The 25,526-nt window shown below is 42.4% G+C and overlaps 1 protein-coding gene across 8 annotated transcripts in view; it reads left to right on the forward strand.

The window, feature by feature from the left end:
- The window catches only part of LOC109869949 (rho GTPase-activating protein 44-like), a 113,182-nt gene extending 97,849 nt beyond the window's left edge, over positions 1-15,333 (forward strand). The window contains exons 10-23 of one of the 8 annotated variants that reach the window (XM_031805112.1): positions 1,279-1,406; positions 1,501-1,612; positions 4,169-4,250; positions 4,414-4,494; positions 5,112-5,225; positions 5,486-5,577; positions 5,837-6,017; positions 7,386-7,406; positions 7,941-8,129; positions 9,943-10,473; positions 11,583-11,701; positions 11,887-12,258; positions 12,543-12,594; positions 13,330-13,438. In XM_031805112.1, coding sequence (XP_031660972.1) covers positions 1,279-1,406; positions 1,501-1,612; positions 4,169-4,250; positions 4,414-4,494; positions 5,112-5,225; positions 5,486-5,577; positions 5,837-6,017; positions 7,386-7,406; positions 7,941-8,129; positions 9,943-10,473; positions 11,583-11,701; positions 11,887-12,258; positions 12,543-12,550 — 2,030 coding nt within the window. In that variant the 3' untranslated portion in view covers positions 12,551-12,594; positions 13,330-13,438. Of the gene's footprint in view, positions 1-1,278; positions 1,407-1,500; positions 1,613-4,168; positions 4,251-4,413; positions 4,495-5,111; positions 5,226-5,485; positions 5,578-5,836; positions 6,018-7,385; positions 7,407-7,940; positions 8,130-9,942; positions 10,474-11,582; positions 11,702-11,886; positions 12,259-12,542; positions 12,595-13,329 lie in introns of all 8 variants that reach the window. The other 7 variants (XM_031805109.1, XM_031805110.1, XM_031805113.1 and 4 more) reach the window with 7 other exon arrangements.
- Positions 15,334-25,526: the final 10,193 nt, after the last annotated feature.

Consider the following 25,526-nt stretch of genomic DNA (forward strand, 5'->3'; position numbering starts at 1 on the left):
TGTTTTGGATCATTGTCTTGTTGGAAGACAAATCTCCGTCCCAGTCTCAGGTCTTTTGCAGACTCCATCAGGTTTTCTTCCAGAATGGTCCTGTATTTGGCTCCATCCATCTTCCCATCAATTTTAACCATCTTCCCTGTCCCTGCTGAAGAAAAGCAGGCCCAAACCATGATGCTGCCACCACCATGTTTGACAGTGGGGATGGTGTGTTCAGGGTGATGAGCTGTGTTGCTTTTACGCCAAACCATGTTTGACAGTGGGGATGGTGTGTTCAGGGTGATGAGCTGTGTTGCTTTTACGCCAAACATAACGTTTTGCATTGTTGCCAAAAAGTTCAATTTTGGTTTCATCTGACCAGAGCACCTTCTTCCACATGTTTGGTGTGTCTCCCAGGTGGCTTGTAGCAAACTTTAAACGACACTTTTTATGGATATCTTTAAGAAATGGCTTTCTTCTTGCCACTCTTCCATAAAGGCCAGATTTGTGCAATATACGACTGATTGTTGTCCTATGGACAGAGTCTCCCACCTCAGCTGTAGATCTCTGCAGTTCATCCAGAGTGATCATGGGCCTCTTGGCTGCATCTCTGATCAGTCTTCTCCTTGTATGAGCTGAAAGTTTAGAGGGACGGCCAGGTCTTGGTAGATTTGCAGTGGTCTGATACTCCTTCCATTTCATTATTATCGCTTGCACAGTGCTCCTTGGGATGTTTAAAGCTTGGGAAATATTTTTGTATCCAAATCCGGCTTTTAAACTTCTTCACAACAGTATCTCGGACCTGCCTGGTGTGTTTCTTGTTCTTCATGATGCTCTCTGCGCTTTTAACGGACCTCTGAGACTATCACAGTGCAGGTGCATTTATACGGAGACTTGATTACACACAGGTGGATTGTATTTATCATCATTAGTCATTTAGGTCAACATTGGATCATTCAGAGATCCTCACTGAACTTCTGGAGAGAGTTTGCTGCACTGAAAGTAAAGGGGCTGAATAATTTTGCACGCCCAATTTTTCCGTTTTTGATTTGTTAAAAAAGTTTGAAATATCCAATAAATGTTGTTCCACTTCATGATTGTGTCCCACTTGTTGTTGATTCTTCAACAAAAAAATACAGTTTTATATCTTTATGTTTGAAGCCTGAAATGTGGCAAAAGGTCGCAAAGTTCAAGGGGGCCGAATACTTTCGCAAGGCACTGTATGTATGTATGAGGCAACCTTAATAATAATCCGATTAACCTGCTGTGTAACCTTGGTGCTGTGTGTGTTGGGGTTGACAGAGACCTGGGTGGAGAAGCCGTGCTATGGGAAACCCTTAGAGGAGCACCTTGCCCTCAGCGGGCGGGACATTGCCTTCCCCGTCGAAGCCTGTGTCACCATGCTGCTGGAGTGTGGCATGCAGGAAGAGGTCAGTGTGTATTCCACACTATCAGTATGTCTTCCCATTACCAAGTGACAACATACTGATTAGCCTAATCTCCTGTGTCCCTGTCCCATTCCAGGGCCTGTTCAGAGTAGCGCCCTCTGCCTCCAAACTGAAGAAGCTCAAGGCGTCTCTAGACTGTGGGGTGATGGACGTGCAGGAGTACTCTGCAGACCCTCACGCCATCGCAGGTGAGTTGGCAACCCAACACCCCCAAATACCTCACTTCATTTCACTCTTGCACTGTATTATCATGGCCCCTGACATTTTCACGGAGATCGTTCCGAATCCTGCCCCTAGTCCGTTCGGGTTATCAAGGGCTCCCTGTCAACCTAAGAACTTCAACTTAGGTCTTGTCTTATACACAGCCTTCTTATGATCCTGGCTGTGTGAGTACCTGTGAATACACAGACCCTGAGTTAGCCTTGAAAAGAAACCTCTCTGAATCCTTTTCCATGTTCATTTCTATTGATTCCATGTCAACCAGTTTGATACACAGAACCAGCACCAAAAGGAAAGCCCATTTGCAACCCTCTCCTGAGGGGAGAGTAGTACCAAGGCTTATTCATGTCCCACTTCACCCAGTTTAAACATATCAGAATCAAGTCAACAGCATAGCGCTTTCTAACAAAGTGAAAAACATTTTTTAAACGTTTTATTGTCACATAGGTGCAGTGACATCTATTGTTTTACAGGGTCAGCAATAGTAAAGATGCTCCCTGGAGGGATTCAAACTGCTTTGCATTTAATGTGTTTATCGAGTGCAGATAGACACATACACTGCCATGCCTACACATACAGTTGAAGTCGGAAGTTTACATACACTTAGTCATTAAAACCCATTTTTCAACCACTCCACAAATTTCTTGTTAACAAACTATAGTTTTGGCAAGTTGGTTAGGACATCTACTTTGTGCATGACACAAGTAATTTTTCCAACAATTGTTTACAGACAGATTATTTCACTTATAATTCACTGTATCACAATTCCAGTGGGTCAGAAGTTTACATACACTAAGTTGACTGTGCCTTTAAACAGCTTGGAAAATAGAAGCTTCTGATAGGCTAATTGACATCATTTGAGCTATTTGGAGGTGTACCTGTGGATGTATTTCAAGGCCTACCTTCACACTCAGTGCCTCTTTGCTTCTTGACATCATGGGAAAATCAAAATAAATCAGCCAAGACCTCAGAAAAAAAATGATAGACCGCCACAAGTCTGGTTCATCCTTGGGAGCAATTTCCAAACGCCTGAAGGTACCACGTTGATCTGTACAAACAATAGTGCGCAAGTATAAACACCATGGGATCACGCAGCCCTCATACCGCTCAGGAAGGAGACTCTTCTGTCTCCTAGAGATGAACATACTTTGGTGCGAAAAGTGCAAATCAATCCCAGAACAATAGCAAAAGACCTTGTGACGATGCTGGAGTAAAACGAGTCCTATATCGACATAACCTGAAAGGGCGCTCAGCAAGGAAGAAGCCACTGCTCCAAAACCACCATAAAAAAGCCAGACTACGGTTTGCAACTGCATATGGGGACAAAGATCATACTTTTTGGAGAAATGCCTTCTGGTCTGATGAAACAAAAATAGAACTGTTTGGCCATAATGACCATCGTTATGTTTGGAGGAAAAAGGGGGAGGCTTGCAAGCCGTAGAACACCATCCTAACTGTAAAGCATGGGGATGCTTTTCTGCAGGAGGGACTGGTGCACTTCACAAAATAGATGGCATCTTGAGGATGAAAAATTATGTGGCTATATTGAAGCAACATCTCAAGACATCAGTCAGGAAGTTAAAGCCTGGTCGCAAATGGGTCTTCCAATTTGGACAATGATCCCAAGCGTACTTCCAAAGTTGTGGCAAAATGGCTTAAGGACAACAAAGTCAAGGTATTGGAGTGGCCATCACAAAACCCTGACCTCAAGCCTATATACAATTTGTGGACAGAACTGAAAATGCGTGTGCGAGCAAGGAGGCCTACAAACCTGACTCAGTTACACCAGCTCTGTCAGGAGGAATGGGCCAAAATTCACCCAATTTATTGTGGGAAGCTTGTGGAAGGCTACCTGAAATGTTTGACCCAAGTTAAACAATTTAAAGGCAATGCTACCAAATACTAATTGAGTGTATGTAAACTTCTGACCCACTGGGAATGTGATGAAAGAAATAAAAGCTGAAATAAATCATTCTCTCTACTATTATTCTGACATTTCACATTCTTAAAATAAAGTGGTGATCTAACTGACCACCACTGAACTGACACCACAACTGACACCACTGAACTGGCCACCACTGAACTGACACAACATTTTTACTATGATTAAATGTCAGGAATTGTGAAAAACTGAGTTTAAATGTATTTGGCTAAGGTGTATGTAGTCTTCTGACTTCAACTGTACACTCTACAGTATGGTGGCACAGCTGTTGTGGTTTCCTCTGTATCGTCAGAATGCAAGGGACATCCTGAAGTCCTCGTCCATTCTTCACATAAAATACACCCCCAGGAGAAATAGTTGCATTAGAGACCTACACCCCCCCCTTCTCCATCTTTCTGTGTCTGTGTGTTTTATGACGTGTTTCATCCTTTGGCACTGACGTCTTTAGGCCTGACGTCTTTAGGCCCATTTTACAACTTCTTACTCCAAGCTCTCCCTCTCATTTTCAAAACGCACACCACCCTCATCCTCTCTGTTTATCCATCTAACTTTCACTCACCCTCCTATTGTCTCATCCCAACAGGTGCTTTGAAATCCTACCTACGGGAACTCCCTGAGCCACTGATGACCTTTGAACTTTATGATGAATGGATCCAAGCTTCTAAGTCCGTATCAGTTTGTAATGGTGCCGCCATTAGTTGATGTTTATTCATTGTGTTTGATTCCTACTCTATGCTGCTGATTCTTTATTTACTTGAAAAGTATGAGATCATTGGATGTGGGGTTTCTCTTTCACACTAAGCTGTTATTTTATGGTTTGTCTGGCAGCATTCAAGACCAGGACAAGAGACTCCAAGCCCTCCTCACAGCCTGCGAGAAGCTACCCCTGGCCAATGGCAACAACTTCAAGTGAGTCGCCCTATCTGTGTTTCGCTTTTTCTCTGCCCCGCACCCATTTCACTCGCTGGTCTTTCTTGGCACTTGCCTGACCATTAAATTATTTCCGTTTCAATCACCTTTCACTGTTTCTATCCTTCGCTACTCATTTCACATCAGCAGTTGCACTGAACTGGTGAAGAGTTCATCATAGCCTTTAAGCAGCCAGAACTGGGTGTGCTTTCTGTGTTTTTCTGTGTTGGCTGCTTGATCAAGGATAGCATCATGGAATATTGGTTGCAGGAGCTTGACGTATGATCAAAAGGAGTGGGAGTAGAGGGTGTACGGGTGAAACAGAAATCCAAAGGCTGACAGACTCCGGTGCTTGTCAGTGTCATCGTTGAATCTCACTTAATGGGCTTATTTTTAGGTTGTCTTCTTTTGCGAACACCTGTCAAACCTGTCCTTGTCATAGCCCAATTGAAATGAGCTGCCTGGGGTTCTGTCTAAACAATCGGTTCATCTTAGATGAGCCAGAAAACAACAATCTGTAGGATTCAGAGATTTGTCAGCCAATGCAGTATACAGTACATGAATGATCATGATCGAAAAAAACAAACGTATTGTTAGTTTAATTGTTTCTTTTTCAGGTATTTAATCAAATTCCTCGCCAAGTTAGATGACTACCAGGATGACAATAAAATGACTCCTGGGAATATTGCAATAGTCTTGGGTCCCAACCTGCTGTGGACAACGCAGGAAGGGTAGGACTTCACCTATCTTTAACACACTATTTAGTCATACCATAGAGACTATACATCAAGTACCTTTTTTTAAAATAATATCCTGGCCATTGATAGTGACTTAAAGAGATAAAACAGTCCAAATTAAATAATACTCATATCTCCAAGGTTCAAGTTAATAATTGCCAGTACTGAACAATTGCATTGAATTCACTGTCTGGCAATCGCTCTTCATCAAATTAAACTAACTCCTCCATATCTCTTCCTCTCTATCCATCCAGGAACATTACTGAGATGATGACCACTGTGTCCCTGCAGATTGTAGGCATCATTGAGCCCATCATCCAGCACGCTGACTGGTTCTTCCCTGGAGGTGAGAGAGGACACAGTGTCTGTTCAGCCTCTGTAAGCCACGACCGCCTATCTCATCCATTAGAATATAATGTCCCTGTATCACCCTCTGTATGTGGGTAAATGGAAACCGGCACCTGCTCGTACATATACAGTATGACAGGGGGCCGTAGGGGGCCGTAGGAGACCTATTCACAATTTTAAAAATCAGTTCTTATAACGGGATACATGTTTATTGTCACAAAAGTAATCGCCTCACCTATCGCTTTCCTCTCTCTCAGAGATTGAGTTTAATGTCACAGGAAACTATGGCAGCCCGGTCCACACCAACCACAACGCCAACTACAGCTCCATGCCCTCTCCGGATATGGACCATTCCGATCGCAAGCACAATGACCAGAGCCGACGTCCGCTCAGTGTGGCCACTGACAATATGATGCTAGAGTTCTATAAGAAGGATGGGTAAGAAGATCCGACTCGTGTTGTACCTCTCTTGCCCTATCTTTTCCATCTCTCTTAAATCCCTCTTTCTGAAGTCAACTACCTAACCACCTGTCTTCCCTTAATGTTCTTGCTGAACATTCTTAATTGGAACATAAACCATTGGACAACAAGGATTACTAGTGGTATTGGTTATTGAGTTCAGAATTAAGGATAGTTGTGTTGACATGTTAATGGGGACAATGGGCCTTTTGAGGTATGGATGAGCCGATGAAAGCTGATGGATTGATCGACTAGTGAGAGGTTTGAGTGTTTTGTGAAAGCTATATTCCTTTAGATATAGCATCATGCCACCTTTCCATGTCAATAGTTTTTGTTTCTATAATAATATAACTCTGTACACCCAGTGAAAAGGAGAGCTTAGTAAAGAGTTCAGTCTGGGTGTGAGAGGGGTGGAGAGAATGTCACTAAATTATTCTTCATCTTGGGTGAGAGCGACAGATAGAAATGCACTAAGACAGACAGACAGAACAGGGAGCTCAGAGAAACATGTTGGTCTATGGTGGTGCAGTAAGCAGTCTTGTGCTGTACGGAGGATTTGTTTCAAGTCAATCATGTTTTCTCTCTCTCTTTTCAAATGACCTCCCTGTTCAGCAGACGTCTGAGCCCCTCAGCTCATGGGCCACGTAAACCCAGCTAATTAAACTTGGCTGTGGACTGTGTTGGGACCAATCAATAGAGCGCTGCTCTCATTAGAAACACACGCCCCTCCAGATAGAGCAGGAAGATCAGGACAAGGAGCATTCGGCCCCCTAGTACAAACTGAGACCAATGAGGAAGTAGCATTCCCAGATTTGATGTCCAAATTCAAATCCATACCTCTGTTATGGTTTTATTCATTCTGGGCCTTTCTCTAAAGCACTATGGGAGATGTCATGCCATGTCCTTGACTGTTTCTTTGCTTGGTGTGTGAGATTGTCATTGATTCCAAAAATATCTGAATATTAAACAAGCACATTGACCACTGCTGCAAGTAACTTCCTGTATGTTGGTGTTATTTGGGGGTATTTATTATGTCGGTGGGGAAACGTTGCCCTAATTGGTTAACTGGCTCACTGGTAGGACATGCTTAGACCTCATTTGGGAAGGAATATCTTCACCCCTCAAATCCCTCACCTCATTACTCTCAGCATGACTTCCATCCCGCGTAACCTCCTGCAATCCAAGCCTGAAGGCTCGACCTGGTGATCCTCCATCTTGGGATCCGAACCCTGACCCGACTGCTCCCCCAGTTGCTTTGATATACACTACATGTCGTGATGCTTTGAATCAATTAACAGAGGTTCTCATGATCCTTACCTTTTATTGTGATGTTTTTGTCCTACCAAGCAGCGTTAGGAAAATTCAAAGGTACTGTACTTACTCTGTTCTTCTCTCTGTTTACTCTTGTCTGAACTGCCTGTGGAAAGAAAGCCTCTCTCTGTCGTCATGTGTCTGTCAGTATTCCAGTCATGATTATTCTATAGTCCAAATGACACACTTGTAATCCTATAGTTCAGCGTTCCCTACAGAGTGCTGTTGACAGACAGTGCTGCCAACTATCTGTTGTCAAGTTCCTGTGTGTACAATGTTATCACACTGTGCAGTCTATTTACTTAAAATGCATCTTTGCAATTGCTGGCATTAGATGTACTCGTCTGATTTGCTTTGACAAGTACTAATGGCAATAACAGGTGCCAACAGTTGTTTGTCACACAGTGACCAACCATACATACACCCACACTGTGACACATTATTACAAATGTCTCCTTTCCCTAGTGTTTCTATGCATATTGTTCGGTAAGGAGTGTCCTGACGATTGTGAGTACTACAGGATGAGGCTCCCTGGGCTTGGCTGACCTCTGACCACTGTATTTGATTGACTGTGTCTCTGTCCCACTGCAGCATGGGGGTCAGGGTGATGGACACTTCTTGGGTGTCGCGCAGGGGCTCGTCGTCAGTGCGTAAAACCTCCTCCACGCCCCCGAGTATGCAACCCCCCCTCCCTCCCTCAGACGCTCTCATACCTGAGCAGGGGGAGCTCTCTGCGTCCCCCTCACCAACACCTCCTCCCGCTGGCAGCGACCGTGCCAGGTAAGGCTGTTGTTCCCCCCCTCTCCAATTTACCCCAATCCTCGCGTCCTGAAACTGACATCGACACGGCGCTGTCTACTTTTTCTGTTTACGTCTTCTAATTCTCTTTCCCATGCATCGTCTTCACCTTTCTGTGAACCAACGCCCAGTTTCATCTCAAATTTGGTTTGACCTTGTGTGATGTTGTTTTCATTGTGGTTGATTGTCCTTGTGTTTGATTTTCTAGAGCCCTTTGAAGAAACTTTTGTGCTTGTTTAGTTTCATATACACGTTGTACCAGAGGGTTGTTTTTTGGTAGAAGGACATAAAGTATTCGTTTTTTAGTTTTTCAGATAGCACTTTGTTTTTGATCCATTGTAACAATGTGAGCAAAGAAAAGGCTCTCCTCATCACAGAGGTAGCTTGCCAGCTTACATGTTTTTCCTTTCTATCTATCAGAACAGGTTTCATTAACACTGATCATGGACTAAAGGAGCCTAACAGTACTCCTTATAGTCCAAGGGCAATTACACGTTCTGCTTGAAGACGATTTGTCTCTGGAAGCCAAAACAGCCAAATACTCCATCTAAACTTGAATCGATTTTCAATCAGTCTTACAAACAGTCTTAGAAACATAAATCCCTCTACTTTCATGTCACATCAAAATAATTTCACAAATGCAAAATACATACTTACTGTTTTAACTGGTTTTAACACAGTTGCAGCCGACAGTATTTTTCAGTGACAACACGTTTGTGGCTTCAGTCTTCCGTTTACACACAAGTGTTCGGAGATGCAGATAGCTTATTAGCACACCCCTCTGTCTTTCGTCTGTTTTCCGTAAACATGGAAATATGGCCGTGTGGGAACTCTAACCCTATAAAGGTGTAACAAAAATTCCCTGGTCACGGCCTCCCGAATGGCGCAGAGGTCTAAGGCACTGGTGCTTGAGGCGTCACTACAGACCCTAGTTCAATCCCAGGCTGTGTCACACCTGGCCGAGACTGGGAGACCCATGAGGCGGTGCACAATAGGCCCAGCGTCGTCCGGGTTAGGGGAGGGTTTGGCCGGCCGAGATTTCCTTGTCCCATCGTGCTCTAGCGACTCCTTGTGGCGGGCCGGGCGCCTGCAAGCTGACTTCGTTCGCCAGCTGGATGGTGCTTCCTTCGACACATTGGTACGGTTGGCTTCTGGGTTAAGCGAGCAGTGTTTCAAGTAGCAGTGCGGCTTGGCAGGGTGGTGTTTCGGAGGATTTATTGCTCTCGATCTACACCTCTCCTGAGTCCGTAGGGGAGTTGCAGCGATGGGACAATTGGATTACACGAAATTGGGGAGAAAAAGGGGTAAAAGTATATATAATAATAAAAAAATATATATAATAGTAATAATTCCTGTTCAGAAGATACGATCGTCAATAGGCGCTAAGGCAGTTAGCGTCTATGAATGGGGTATGCTCATGTAAGATGGGGGAATTATTCTTGCATTTGTCAAGCAGTTTTAGGATTCGTGCTGAATGGCATGGCCTGTATTAATGTTTTTCCTTTGCTCTTTTTTCTTTTCAATTTTTCTATTTCCTAATACGTCTCTGTTCAACGTTGGTTGACTAATTCCTTCCCTGATACAAAAACCCACACTTTTTCTCCTTCACACTTAACTGCACTGGTTATTGAGTGTTCACGAAAATGCCAGAATGGCCCACTGGACTTCCTCACATACAGTATAATTTTTTATACAATGCTTTTCGTTCCACAACAAGAACGTGCCAATATTGGCCTCTTCCTGACTCAGAACAATTCAATTCCCTGTGAAACCATTTACATTTTTATCATTGCAGCTCCGATGATGCGTCATCCACTTGGTCGGACTCCTGTTATGCCTACCCCTCTCCGGAGGAGGAGAGGCCCCCTCCCCCTTACCCTTCTTCTTCCTCTTCTTCCTATTGCTACCCACCTCCTCACCATTTCTACCCCCGAGCACCGCAGTGCGCGCGCCCTGTCGCCCCCGGTCCCGAGTCCGTGCCCCCCGGGCCGTCTCCCCCACCTCCCCCACGCTGGTCTAACTACAGCCCTCACCCACTGCCCCCCTCCTCGTGCCCCTCTCCCTCTCCCTCCCCACAGCAGCTTGATATTAACTCTAACCCCAAGCCCAGCACCCTGCACCTGCCCAAACAGAATTCCCTGGCCGAAGCTCTGCATGCGTCCCCACCGTCAGAAACTAACGTCTCCCCCCTCTACATCAAAACCCCCCTCGTGCTAACCCGACACGACCCGTCCCTCGTTCCCCAGACCCCTAACATTCCCCTGTCCACACCTCTACCGTGGGCCGCCTGTGCCTGTAGCCGAGAGAGAGGAGCCAAGCTGACTGGGTAAATACTATGCCACATCGTCCGGCCACTCCTAGAACCTGGACACAAACTCAGTCTTCGTAACACACACAGGCCTGAGTGGCTCATAATGACAAGATGAGAGAGGGATATTGGGAGACAAACGGGAGAGTGAGAAAGAGGGAGCTGCCTCCAATATGCCAACATCCTGTTTTATACATTTTGTTAATTTTCTCATTCTGTTCTATTGGAGCGTTTTAGTACCTTATTTTATAGGAAGATGTTGCCAAGCAACAAACAATATTCAAAGCTCTCAGCGATAGCAGAATATAGTGGGTGTTAATGAGTCATTTTAGTGGGCCCAGTTGGCCTTGGATGGTAGTTGGCTAGTTTGGTTTTTGAATAGGAATTGGATTTAGAGTGACTAAGTGAAAAATATGGATGGGCTGGGCATGATTCCTAACCAATCATTGGCTTTACATCAACAGCCATAAGGAATGCCTCATTGGATAGCTCCACCCCAACTCCAAATCCCTCCAGTCCCCCCGATCACCCATCCTCATGTGCTGTCAATAGGAGGGGGAATTTGGGGCTGGGAGAGCTGTCACTCCCATCCTATTATAAACTGGTTAGGTTTTTTCCTTCAAGCTCTGTACCCATTGGCATTCTGGCTGCATAGTGCCATAAAAGGCAACAAAAATCTATTAAGCCTACAGGCTTGGGCTTGGATTTTTTGGGGTTTATGCTCCACTGCAATATAGCTGGTAGTGCGTATACTTGCAGTAGTGAAAGTGGTCACTCAGATTATTTGACGTTGAACTACAGGGATTTTCATTCCTATGGATGTCATGACAGGAATAAGGTCAATATATTCATCCTGATTGGCAATTGTTAGCTACATGGCGTTCACTGCTTACTGACAGGCAGTGAACACACACACACACAGTCTCACACACACACACAGTCTCACACACACACACAGTCTCACACACACACACAGTCTCACACACACACACACACACACACACACACACACACACACACACACACACACACACACACACACACACACACACACACACACACTACCTGAAGAAGATGCTATGAAAAAATGACATATTGTTGTTCATATATCCTTTTCGCCTCCCCAGTACTCTGATGAACAAGGAGCTCTCTCCAGTGATTGGACAGAAGGGATTCCAGGGAACAGCACCCTCTGGTGGGCCATCACAGTCCTCTTCTGAACATAGCCCTCACACCCTGAGAAGAGGTACTGATGGAAGAAGGTTGTGTGTGTGTCTGTGTGTGCGTGCGGGCGTGCGTGCGTATGCATGTTGAGAGAGACTGTGCCATGTACAAAAGCAGCCAGAGTGTTTTGTTTTGGCTTGTCACCTCTCAATTACAATCTGTGTTGCTTTTCTCTCACACTTGGCATTCTGTCTGGTCACTCCACAGCTAAAAAGCTGGCCCCCATCCCACCTAAGCACTACTCTCAGTCTGGGGGAATGTCTGATCAGTCCACAGGTCAACCCTCTCCAGTCAGCCTGTCCCCCACCCCTCCTAGTACCCCTTCCCCGTATGGCTTTGGCTACCCTCAGGGCTACGCCACCATCGGCTCTCCTGGACAGGCCCAGACCGCCACCCTCTCCTCCCCTCCCTCGCTAGCCGGCACCCTCACCAAGGCCAGGCCCACTCCCAAGCCTCCCAGGCAGAGGCCCAGCCTGCCCCCACCGCAGCCCCCCAGCACCCCTGGCTCCAGCCCCCAACCCCTGGAGCACAGTGATGTCCTGCTGGATGGATTGTCTCCTGGGGAGAGCATGTCCACAGGTAAATGCTTCAATGCAGTTTCTACACACTAGGAGCCCGCTTATACACTCTCATCTCTGGTAAAGGTGGGGTGTCTCATTCTCCAGTGTGCCTGACAGCATTTTAATCATATAATTAATTTAATAGGATCTCTGTGGTTTTAATGTGAACTCTTTTCTGTCATTTTTTAAATGACTGATACTTTTTGTGTAAAACTGCAGGGAACAGGTTCAAAGATTCTAATCAATATCTCTTGTTCTTCCATATTTTTCATTATTTTGTCTACTATTATCGTCTGCCTACAGCGGTATGAGGCGAATGGTTCAATATGGGCTAAATGTGAAAGGGCCTTTTAGGGTAAGCAGGAATTCCAGTACTGTACTCACCCTCCCGCCCCTCCAACCAACAAACCGTCCGCCATCCTGGCTCACTGTGGAGCTGCATGGCTCCAGCTCTCTGTATATACCTGTATACATGACGTCTCATATGTATATATCTATATATCTCTGAATTGTCCAGTCCACCACTAACCAATTTCGTTGCCCTTTGCATGGTGGCTGAGACTGGCGCGATGCATGGCTTGTGGATATGTCTGAAAGACCGTCCACTGACTCCACTTCACACAGAAGATCGATGTCATTTTACTATCCCAAGAAGCTTTCTTTACTGTTCTTTCCCCGAAACCATGCCACATCCCACCGCTGTCCCCTTGCTTACACTCTGCAAAGTCACCCCCCCCCCCACACACACACTTCCTGTTGTCCACTCACTGGTTGTTGTCCATTTCAAGTGTTACACAATGGATGTCATCATTCTCACATGACTGTGAGATCAAAGATACAGTATTAATGTTTGTGGTGACTGCACTGGACACTGTTGGGGAGTTGTTGTTATCCACACCTCGAACAAGTGTTCTTTCTTCACATGAAATTTGCAGTATTACAAACCTACCCCGAGCACCTCCCTGCTGTGTGTAATGCATCATTCAGCATTGACTTAATCATGTCTGGGAACAGACTTATTCTAAGCAACCCTTATTTTCTCTATCTCTTATTTTCTTTCCTCTTCTCATGTTGATCTTTGACCACTCAGACTCTTTCTGCAACCTGGATATCCCCATCATCAACGTGGAACTGGATGGCATCTTCGACGAGCCTAAGATGGTCCCCTACAGGAACTCAGTGGCGGTGGTCCAGCCTACCCCCAAGACAGAGTCAGAGGAAGAGTCTGAGAGCACGATACTATGACATCACGAGTTTCCACCCCCAGCCCTACTATTCCAGCCTGTTCCCAGGACCCGTTCTCTGACCTTTGACCCAATGGGACTCACTCCAGACCTCACCTCCACCCATAGAGACCAAACACCGGGTTCAGCCCTGTAAAACAAAGTTAATCTTATAACCTGAAATATATATGAATACAGAAAATACATCCAGTATATCCACATCCAGAGAGTTTCTCTTTGAGACTGTGGGGGGAGGAACTTTTGATACACCGAATCGGACACAATGCTTTGTTTTTATGTTGACTGGATTCCTTTGATTCTGTCTGTGGTGCATTCAATTTAAAAAAAAAAATCTTTTTCAACAATAGTGTTTATTTTTCTTTCCTTTTGGCTTATTTGAGTCATTTGCAATATTGCCTCTAACTTCACATACAAGACATGAAAACAATTTGCTCGGTGGAATGGATTCTACTCTTGTGAGTGTAGTAGTAAAGGAAAGGGACAGTAGATTTCTGATTTCCTCTCCCTGTCATCCTTTTGATGCCATCCTAAACCATTCCTCGTACTTTGAGATCACTGGCAACCCCTTGTTCCTTCCTGGCTGAATGTGTGTTTGTGAATTGTGTGATGTGTTTGGAAATGTGCTGCATCATTAAGTGGCGAGTTCTGCCATAGAAAATATATATGGTACTGCAAGACCAGTTTGAGATTGAATCTCCAATCACACTCTTCGAAGGGAGATTAAGATTACATTTGCTGTTAGACGGGAAGTTAAATCTGGGTAATATAGTATTTACTATTTAAAATGACTGTTTATACTGTACATTTCAGAGTATATTATATTAACAGTGATACAAGAGATATTATATGTGTCATATAATATAAGAATACAACCATAGGTATACAGATATAGAATTATAAATACGGTATACAGATATTCTATAGTATAGCATGTACTTAATTGTACATTATCATAGGAGAGGCTGTAGAGGGAATGGGACATAGAAACATAACAAACAGAATAATTCTATATAAAAGGAATGGAATGCTGAAAAGTGAGTATGAGTGGAATGTGCAGGGTGGGACCATACCTCCTCTCTGCACTCAGCCTCAGCTTCTTTAACGAGCGCCCTGAGAGCCTTATCTGGCAAGAGCCTGTCACTGGGGAGCCTGCTCAGCTGTTTGAAAGCCAATATTGAAAGCTTTTTTGTTAGAGCAAGTGTGTATATGAGTGTGGTCCTGTATGTGTGGGTGTTATCCGGAATATAGATACATTTCTTCTGGTGCTAGAATGTGTGTTTATATTCTATTACACAGGGAATAAGAATAGGCTCTCATTGAAAATATACGGCAGTTGCTGTTTCAGTCCCCTATACCCCCATATTTAGTAAGAGGAATCCATCATATAAAGGATTTGATGATGAGGAATGTGATACTTTGTGCTGAAAGTATTTATACCGATGATTACGGTGCAGAGGAGTATGATTGACATCCACAACACATAATAGCAATGTTCCAAACTGATGATCCAGTGATGAGGTTCAAAGGTGAGGGGCCCGCCCATGACCAACACAAACCTATGGTCTCCTTAGAAACGTTCCATCCATAACACTGATTAGTGTTTGGAAGCCACAACAAACGCTGCTCTTTCATGCACTTATGTTCAAGTGCTATATATTTTATCCATCACAACACTATTGTAAATACTGAAGGCTCTGTGTATGTGTGTATATAAAAAAGCGAGAGGATGAAATATAGACAGTACCATGTAAACGTTTGGACAAATCTACTCATTCAAGGGCTTTTCTTTATTTTGACTATTTTCTACATTGTAGAATAATAGTGAAGACCTCAAAACTATGAAATAGCACATATGGAATCATGTAATAACCAAAAAAGTGTTAAACAAATCAAAGTATCCTCCCTTTGCCTTGATGACAGCTTTGCACACTCTTGGAAAGAATGTAAAATCTAAAATGTATTTTGATTTCTTTAACACTTTATTGGTTACTACATGATTCCAAAGTAGGTAGTAGGAGTAGGTGTGCCCAAACTATTGACTGGTACTGTATATATTTCATCCTCTCGCCTTTTTATATACACACATGTATACAGTTGAAGTCGGAAGTTTACATACACCTTAGCCAAATACATTTAAACTCAGTTTTTCACAATTCCTGACATTTAATCGTAGTGAAAATTCCCTGTCTTAGGTCAGTTAGGATCACCACTTTATTTTAAGAATGTGAAATGTCAGAATAATAGTAGAGAATGATTTATTTCAGCTTTTATTTCTTTCATCCCATTCCCAGTGGGTCAGAAGTTTACATACACTCAATTAGTATTTGGTAGCGTTGCCTTTAAATTGTTTAACTTGGGTCAAACGTTTCAGGTAGCCTTCCACAAGCTTCCCACAATAGTTTGGGTGAATTTTGGCCCATTCCTCCTGACAGAGCTGGTGTAACTGAGTCAGGTTTGTAGGCCTCCTTGCTCGCACACACTTTTTCAGTTCTGCCCACAAATTGTACTGTATATAGGCTTGAGGTCAGGGCTTTGTGATGGCCACTCCAATAGCTTGACTTTGTTGTCCTTAAGCCATTTTGCCGCAACTTTGGAAGTATGCTTGGGGTCATTGTCCATTTGGAAGACCCATTTGCGACCAAGCTTTAACTTCCTGACTGATGTCTAGAGATGTTGCTTCAATATATCCACATCATTTTCTACCTCATGATGCCATCTATTTTGTGAAGTGCACCAGTCCCTCCTGCAGCAAAGCACCCCCACAACATGATGCTGCCACCCCATGCTTCATGGTTGGGATGGTGTTCTTCGGCTTGCAAGCCTCCCCCTTTTTCCTCCAAACATAACGGTGGTCATTAGGCCAAACAGTTCTATTTTTGCTTCATCAGACCAGGGGACATTTCTCCAAAAAGCATGATCTTTCTTTGTTCCCATATGCACTTGCAAACCGTAGTCTGGCTTTTTTATGGCGGTTTTGGAGGAGTGGCTTCTTCCTTGCTGAGCAACCTTTCAGGTTATGTCAATATAGAACTAGTTTTACTGTGGATATAGATACTTTTGTACCTGTTTCCTCCAGCATCGTCACAAGGTCCTTTGCTGTTGTTATGGGATTGATTTGTACTTTTCGCACCAAAATAAATTAATCTCTAGGAGACAAAACACGTCTCCTTCCTGAGCGGTATGACGGCTGCGTGGTCCCATGGTGTTTATACTTGCGTACTATTGTTTGTACAGATGAACGTGGTATCTTCAGGCGTTTGGAAATTGCTCCCGAGGATGAATCAGACTTGTGGAGGTCAATTAGCCTATCAGAAGCTTCTATAGTCATGACTTAATTTTCTTGAATTTTCCAAGCTGTTTAAAGGTACAGTCAACTTAGTGTATGTAAAGTTCTGACCCACTGGAATTGTGATACAGTGTATTATAAGTGAAATTCTGTCTGTAAACAATTGTGTCATACACAAAGTAGATGACCTAACCGACTTGCCAAAACTATAGTTTGTTAACAAGACATTTGTGGAGTGGTTGAAAAATGAGTTTTAATGACTCCAACCTAAGTCTATGTAAACTTCTGACTTCAACTGTATATATGAAGATATGAAAAATATAAATATTGATTTAAAGTATGTGTATACAGTGGGGCAAAAAAGTATTTAGTCAGCCACCAATTGTGCAAGTTCTCCCACATACAAAGATGAGAGAGGCCTGTACAAAATGAGAAAAAGAAATCCAGAAAATCACATTGTAGGATTTTTTATGAATTTATTTGCAAACTATGGTGGAAAATAAGTATTTGGTCACCTACAAACAAGCAAGATTTCTGGCTCTCACAGACCTGTAACTTCTTTTTAAGAGGCTCCTCTGTCCTCCACTCGTTACCTGTATTAATGGCACCTGTTTGAACTTGTTATCAGTATAAAAGACACCTGTCCACAACCTCAAACAGTCACACTCCAAACTCCACTATGCCCAAGACCAAAGAGCTGTCAAAGGACACCAGAAACAAAATCGTAGACCTGCACCAGGCTGGGAAGACTGACTCTGCAATAGGAAAGCAGTTTGTTTTGAAGAAATCAACTGTGGGAGCAATTATTAGGAAATGGAAGACATACAAGACCACTGATAATCTCCCTCGATCTGGGGCTCCACGCAAGATCTCACCCCGTGGGGTCAAAATGATCACAAGGACGGTGAGCAAAAATCCCAGAACCACACCGGGGGACCTAGTGAATGACCTGCAGAGAGCTGGGACCAAAGTAACAAAGCCTACCATCAGTAACACACTACGCCGCCAGGGACTCAAATCCTGCAGTGCCAGACGTGTCCCCCTGCTTAAGCCAGTACATGTCCAGGTTTATTTGAACAGTGAGAGATAGAATAACAACAACAAAAAAACAGAAAAACGCATGTCAAAAATGTTATAAATTGATTTGCATTTTAATGAGGGAAATAAGTATTTGACCCCCTCTCAATCAGAAAGATTTCTGGCTACCAGGTGTCTTTTATACAGGTAACGAGATGAGATTAGGAGCACACTCTTAAAGGGAGTGCTCCTAATCTCAGTTTGTTACCTGTATAAAAGACACCTGTCCACAGAAACAATCAATCAAATTCCAAACTCTCCACCATGGCCAAGACCAAAGAGCTCTCCAAGGATGTCAGGGACAAGATTGTAGACCTACACAAGGCTGGAATGGGCTACAAGAATATCACCAAGCAGCTTGGTGAGAAGGTGACAACAGTTGGTGCGATTATTTGCAAATGGAAGAAACACAAAACTGTCAATCTACCTCTGCCTGGGGCTCCATGCAAGATCTCACCTCGTGGAGTTGCAATGATCATGAGAATGGTGAGGAATCAGCCCAGAACTACATCTTGTCAATGGAGGATCTTGTCAATGATCTCAAGGCAGCTGGGACCATAGTCACCAAGAAAACAATTGGTAACACACTATACCGTGAAGGACTGAAATCCTGCAGCGCCTGCAAGGAATCCCCCTGCTCAAGAAAGCACATATACATGCCCTTCTGATGTATGCCAATGAACATCTGAATGATTCAGAGGACAACTGGGTGAAAGTGTTGTCAGATGAGACCAAAATGGAGCTCTTTGACATCAACTCAACTTGCCGTGTTTGGAGGAGGAGGAATGCTGCCAAATCTTGGGTGAGGACCTCCTTCCCTCAGCCAGGGCATTGAAAATGGGTCGTGGATGGGTATTCCAGCATGATGACAATGACCCAAAACACATGGCCAAGGCAACAAAGGAGTGGCTCAAGAAGAAGCACATACACTGAGATGTGTGCAAACCTGGTGGCCAACTACAAGAAATGTCTGACCTCTGTGATTGCCAACAAGGGTTTTGCCACCAAGTACTAAGTCATGTTTTGCAGAGGGGTCAAATACTTATTTCCCTCATTAAAATGCAAATCAATTTATAACATTTTTGACATGCGTCTTTCTGGATTTTTTTGTTGTTATTCTGTCTCTCACTGTTCAAATAAACCTACCATTAAAAATTATAGATGGATAATTTCTTTGTCAGTGGGCTAACGTACAAAATCAGCAGGGGATCAAATACTCACAAGCTTTATACAGTACAGTAATTGTAATAGCAGTGACATAGTTTCAAGGTTAAATCTATTTTAGAGGAATGTTAGATTAAAAGTGCCGAGTCAGCAGCCTAGAGCTTAATGATACAGTATGTCTAAAGGGAAAGTGCTGCATCACAGTGTGCAGCAAGTCTCCACTAGTCCATAAGCCTGACCAGTAGAGCTATTATAAGGGATGTTTTCATGATTGTCAATTGGTAAGTAAAACGAGGACCACCATCCCTCGAGGCAAAAACCAGTTGAGTCAACATAGTTTCCTAGTTATTCCAACCTTACAGTACAGAGTATATTCCCCAGTGGAGAATACTAATATTATCCTCTGAAAGTAATACATTTCACCCAATGCTTACTAGACAGTTCCAGAACAAAAAGTTTGAATTTCTAAACGATAAAACAAAGTGCAATTACAGTATTTATGAACAGAGAAACCTCAAAAATTAAGAGGGTCCCATGTTTTTTACTGTTTATACTGATGGTTTTTTGCTTTTGTCTTAATTCTGCCTGTAGTGATGCAACAAATGCTAATCATGCCATATTATTTTGAGGAATTCAAAAAAGATATAATATAGACAAAATTGTATTTACATTATTGAAAGCTGTTCTTACAATTTGGATTGTGCTGAACTGAATGGCCAGTTCTGTGTCTATCTGGACGTTTGTCGGTGGTGATAATGTGCTGTTCTGTGGCTGTTCTGTTCATGAGTAATGGTTTGTACATATTGATTGAAAACACAACTTTATTAACATCGGAAATCCTGTCTATCAAGGGCAGTAGTTGGTGAGAGAGATTCCACAGAATATTTCCACTGTTACAGTTTTTTTAAACATGCCTTTTGAGTTACTGTAAGATAAAAACATGTTTTTTCAATGAATAGGAGGAATGTACTAGTGACTATTTGAACTGTTTGCCTCAGGTTGCTTTAAGGGGGAATTCCCTGTGTTGTGGATGTAGTTTTAACAGGGTGGACAGGTGTTTGGCCGTGATGTGAACAGGCTTGGGGATTATGACTAGACATTGTTCTATGTGTGAAAATCAGCAGCATGATTTTTCATCATGCTTGTGAAATTTGTCTTATCTTTGGTCCTATTTACCTGTGCTTGTCATATTTATTTTTATATGTGAAAAGAAAAAAGAGCCTTGCAATGCAGGTAGAATTATTCCGTTTTGCCCTATGATCAGTTTATCAGTCCACAGTTCTTGTATTGCATTTTGCTCCTACTTCCATCCTGTCAATCAACTATTCACCTCAGCAGAGTCAAATAAATATGATGGAGGCTACTGTACATCTAAGCATGACTTAATAATTGCCAAACTGAATTACTTTATGCAACTTGGAGACAATATAGCATCTAACTTTTAGCTTTTTTGCCTAATGAGTCAAGACAGAATGACACTGAATGGATGACTTGTATTTATTTTTGTCTGTAAACATGGAATGTTATTCTCTGAGGATAACCTTTATATCGGCATAAATCAATCCAATTATCCATCAGATGAACAAATCCTCCTGATTTATATTAGGCAAAACAAAGATACACCTTTTTTCTTGGCCAATCAGGCAAGCCTGAAAAAGTGTGAGATATAACACACCTGGTTTGCCTGTATAAACATTTGCAAATGGTGACACAGTGGTGCATGCAGCTATTGTTTGGTAAGCAAGTACATCTTCATGAATGTGTTTGCATAGTTATGTTCAAATAATACATTTATACAAGGGGGACAAAATAAAAGGGAAGGTTTGATGATCCAGAGACATTGTTTTTAGATATAAAAAGGCCCTAATGTACATGTCAACTGCGGTGACATTGGGGACACTGAAATAAGACATACCCTCTCCCAGTCAGAGCAGAACACTTGCTGTGGACAGGTACTGTAAGATTGGAAACAATCCTCGTCAGAATGTTAAAACTATTAAAAACATTTTTTTGTATGATTTGGGTATGGTGTGTATTTAATCATGCCTTGTGAGTATGGTGTGTGTGGCAGTATGTTAACAGGAAAGAAAATGCATCCAATGCCAGTTCACATTGAGTAAAATATTTATTAAATATTTGCAATATACAACAAAACCAATCCCGCAGTCTCTGTGTATTTTAAAGCTATAGTTTTAGGAGCAAGGAAAATTATTTTGAGTTTAATGTTCCACACAGTCCAGATTAATGGCAGTTCTCAATAACACATACAAATAACCAGGCATGAACCCTGAAAACATATTGAGTAGGAAACACATGAAAATGTCCATTTGTATGACATCAGAAGTCAGAATTCACATCTAAGGTGCACAGGTGGAGGCCAAGTACGCTCTGTGGAAATAATATAAAACGTGAATGAATCATCCTAACAGACAGTGTCCACAAAATCAACCCTTATATACAAGTCTACATGCAGAGGTCTTTGTCAAGGACAAGAACACAAGACAAAGACAAGGAATAAGATGAGTAAATAAATATAGCTGGGAGCAGCAATGAACAGGGTTCTCAGAAAGGACACAAGATCAGTTGGATAAAAAAGCAATCTATAGGTACTGTGTGGCCATATTTAAATGCAGCAACAATTTTTTCTCAAGACCATTAAAGACTGATTGAGTCTAAATAACAAATCTGAAATCTGAGGATAAAAAAAATCTGAGGAGAAGATGATTGCAGATGATTTTGAGCATTATGCAAATGCAAATCATTAGTTGTTAATAGTTTCCTTGCATTTTGAAATATAAATACCACATTAAGTGTGGTTCATCTTATGGACGTCCATGATAGCAAGGACACGTTTCAAGTTGATAGGCGACTGTGGAGTGGATAAACAGTGGTTTAAATGGACACATAAAATCTGATTTCTTATTTGTCAATAACTCCGACATCCTTTGACCAATCCCTTTTCTCAAACTTAGTTAAGACATGTACCATGTGCCCGCATTCCACATTTTGTGTAATTTGGCACTTCATGGGAAGATTTTTGAAGTATTTTTACCATATTTTAGCATATTAGCATATGTTATTTTCTCACATTCTTTAGTGACTATTGTGATGAGTCCAAAGTCCAAATTTGGAGTGAATCTGACTTTCATGAGGAGAAGATTTTTCATGATTATTTTAATTAGACTTGGGTATGTAATTTTAGGCGGAAATTGAAAAAAAGGGTCCGATCCTTAAGAGGTTGCATTAGCATTACATAGTCAAAAAAGGGAATTGTTAACACTTTCCTTATAATTTAAGATATCAATGCCAAACTTAACATGGTTCAACCAATCTATGCTTGAGGTATTTGACCATGTCTAATAATAATAATAGAACTCAGACAATAACAACAGGTATTCACAGGTACGCTGTGAATCCCAAATTATATGCACAGCATAACCTCAGAATCTCTGTGGTACACAGCAATATATTGTGCTGGAATCAAAATATCCTTCATTCAGAGAGAATCCATTCAAAGTCATTCAGGTCAAAAGTGAGATGATGCATGCAATGTTAGACTTGTGCATTGGTTTGATGTGACATGCTGACAGACCCATACCTTTGACCTTTGGGCCAAACACTAAACCGCTTCCAAACACGTGCCCTTTGAACAATCACAGAACATACAGCATGTGGTAATGTTTAGGTATCAAAGTTGTCAGGTAATGTGACCCATGTAACAATCTGAGAGCCATTGACTTTCATTGGCAATTTGTTCAATTAATTAATGTACTGGAACTTCATATAACTTATTAAATTCACTGAATTCAAATGGAGTTAACCAGCCCTGTTGATGAGTGTGTAAAGTCCTGCTCACCAGAGTCCATGAGGATGTGGCGAAGGGTGTGTTAGGCCCGCAGGTACACTCTTAGAAAAAAAGGTGCTATCTAGAACCCTAAAAGGGTTCTTCTGCTGACCCATTGGAGAACCCTTTGAATATGTTTTGGTTCCAGGTAGAACCCTTTTGGGTTCCATTTAGAAGCCTTTCCACAAATGGTTCTACATGGAACCCAAAACGGTTCTACCTGGAACCAAAAAGGGTTATCCTATGGGGACAGCCAGAGAACCCTTTTGGAACCCTTTTTTCTAAGAGCTTGGGGCTTAGAAGTTCTCCACTGGACAGGTGCTGGACCAGGACGTCCGGAGGAACTATCATCTCTGGTATCTCATCCAACGCAAAGCCCAGGGGGCATCTTTAAACCCTGTACCCATAGAGAGATGATGGAGACACCAAAACAAATGGTCAGTCAGTGATAAGGGATTCCAAATTTAAATCTATAGTAGGCCTAATTTCTTTCAAAATTAGCATGTGGCTGATCTATCATTAGATCTTCCCCACAATGAACCCAAGACGTGATTGGATAAGTCTGTCTCTATAGTTTGACCACCAGGGGCAATGTTGCAATTGATGACTCACGTTGGTTGCTTTGAGGAGGTGCTTTCCCAGTGCTGACCAGTGTTTCTGTGTCCTCCTCCTCGTCATCAGCCTGTCCCTACTCAGAGCCCCTCCAACCCTGGGCTGCACGTTCAGCACCTTGCAGCTCTACTGCTGAAACATCCTGTTGGGAATGTAATGTGACATCACCAGGACCCTGGGCGCCTCGATCAGGATGCTGCATGACGATGACAGGGACCATGACAACATCAAGACAGCATGTCAAACAATGTTTATGGCCAAGTTTTAGTCAAGCTATAATGACTTTGGTTGGTCTGTCAACAGAATGCACATGCTTGACCCTCTGAATTTAGTGCCAGAACAGATATAACTATGATATATTGATTCAAATTTGCATGAAGTAAGATACTATGCCAGTGTGGCCGTTCCTGCATGTTTCTCAGATCCTGCAGCAGAGACACACGAATCTCGCTGGAAGACTAGAAGAGAAACAAAAAGAATGGTAATGATTGAAAATCCCATATCATTATCCTAATCAATGGCAAGATGGGCCATAGAGGTTTTACTTGTATTCAAGTAATTGACAGATTTGCATATAATTATTGCTATGGGTTTCATTAAAAGGTGTTACTGGCTAATCTTGGCTACCTCAATGATATGAAGCATGTTGGGTACAGCAAAAGCAGGCTTGTGATAGTGTCACCTTGGTAATACCTCTGCAAGCACTGGTTCAGCTCCTTGTAGTCTACTGCACAACCAGAGGAGAAAGAACGTAAGGTTAATTGCGTAACCCTGGTTCTACGATAACAGAGTGAATAAGCTTTATTGCATGCATTATATTCCGTTTTTTTGTTTTGAGTGTCTTCAATCTGTGGGAGACAAAAGGCCTACACCATAATGTCCTTTCTTCTCATTTGCAGACCTAGGTGTGACAGCCATAAAGTGGCCCATAACAAGGAACTTGTTAGAGTAACCCCAATAAGGATCATTCAAAATTGGAGTAACTGTTGAAGGATTTTTCTAACAAGAGGAAGTTGTAGAGGAAGTATGTCTCAACCTCAGAGACTCATAAACACATTATAAAGAATTTTGAACATTGATTTTGATTTGACATATCAGCTATAAACAAAACCGTGCTTAGGAGGAGGAAGAGAAACCTGCATCAATGTACAGAGAAGATTTATATCAGTGAAAGAGTGATGCCTTCTAATCTGCCCTGGGATGCACACCCTCTTTGTCCTAATAGCTCTTAAATGTGTTCTACAGTAGCGTTTGGCTGACCTCCCAGGTCTCTCCTGTCATTGAGTTGCTGGGGGAGGCTGGCAACGACCATCAACCGGTGTAACAGGAACTTCTGGAGAGGCAGAAAATAATGGTATTAAGGTATCTGATGAGTGGGAGAACAGGTGTCAAGAAATTAGAAATAGCAGTAGGTCTATTGGCCCTACTTAAAGACTTAAGGCTACAAGCCTAGCTAACTCTAGATTGGGTGGGTTGGATTGGGAATGTGCTAATGATAGGTAAATCCATCTGTTGATTTAGGTATGTTCTTTTGTCTCAACTGATTAAATAAACCATTTATATATATATTTTTCAGAATAGTGACATCAACATCAACCCACTGACCCATCACACAAACAATCAAAGAACAATCACTGACATATTCAAATACTGTCACAGAATAGTCCAATATTATTTAGAAATGTAACCTGAGAGGTTATGACAAATCATATAATACCTTTGTAAATGGCATGGTCAACCAATAAACATCCTATAGTTCTCAGACAACTTTATGGAGTTTATAAACTGTTCAAATCTTATACATCAGTTTAAATTGTAGTACATTGCAAACAAATTGGACTCTCAGATAGCATTGAACCTGACTATTGAATATAGTTCCTGTAGTCCTACCAGACAATAAACCCCCTGCCAAAAAACTCTTCAGCCAACTCTGACTTTAGCCTACAGCGCATTGCTATATTTGCGGGTTAGGGTCAGGTGCCGGCCTCAGATTTTCACTTTATCACATATAGTTGGGCGGTTGCAAATGAGCTATTAGCAATTACGGGTGGGTGTGGGTG

The sequence above is a fragment of the Oncorhynchus kisutch genome, linkage group LG25, assembly GCF_002021735.2.
Source record: "Oncorhynchus kisutch isolate 150728-3 linkage group LG25, Okis_V2, whole genome shotgun sequence".
Classification (NCBI taxonomy): Eukaryota; Metazoa; Chordata; class Actinopteri; order Salmoniformes; family Salmonidae; genus Oncorhynchus; species Oncorhynchus kisutch.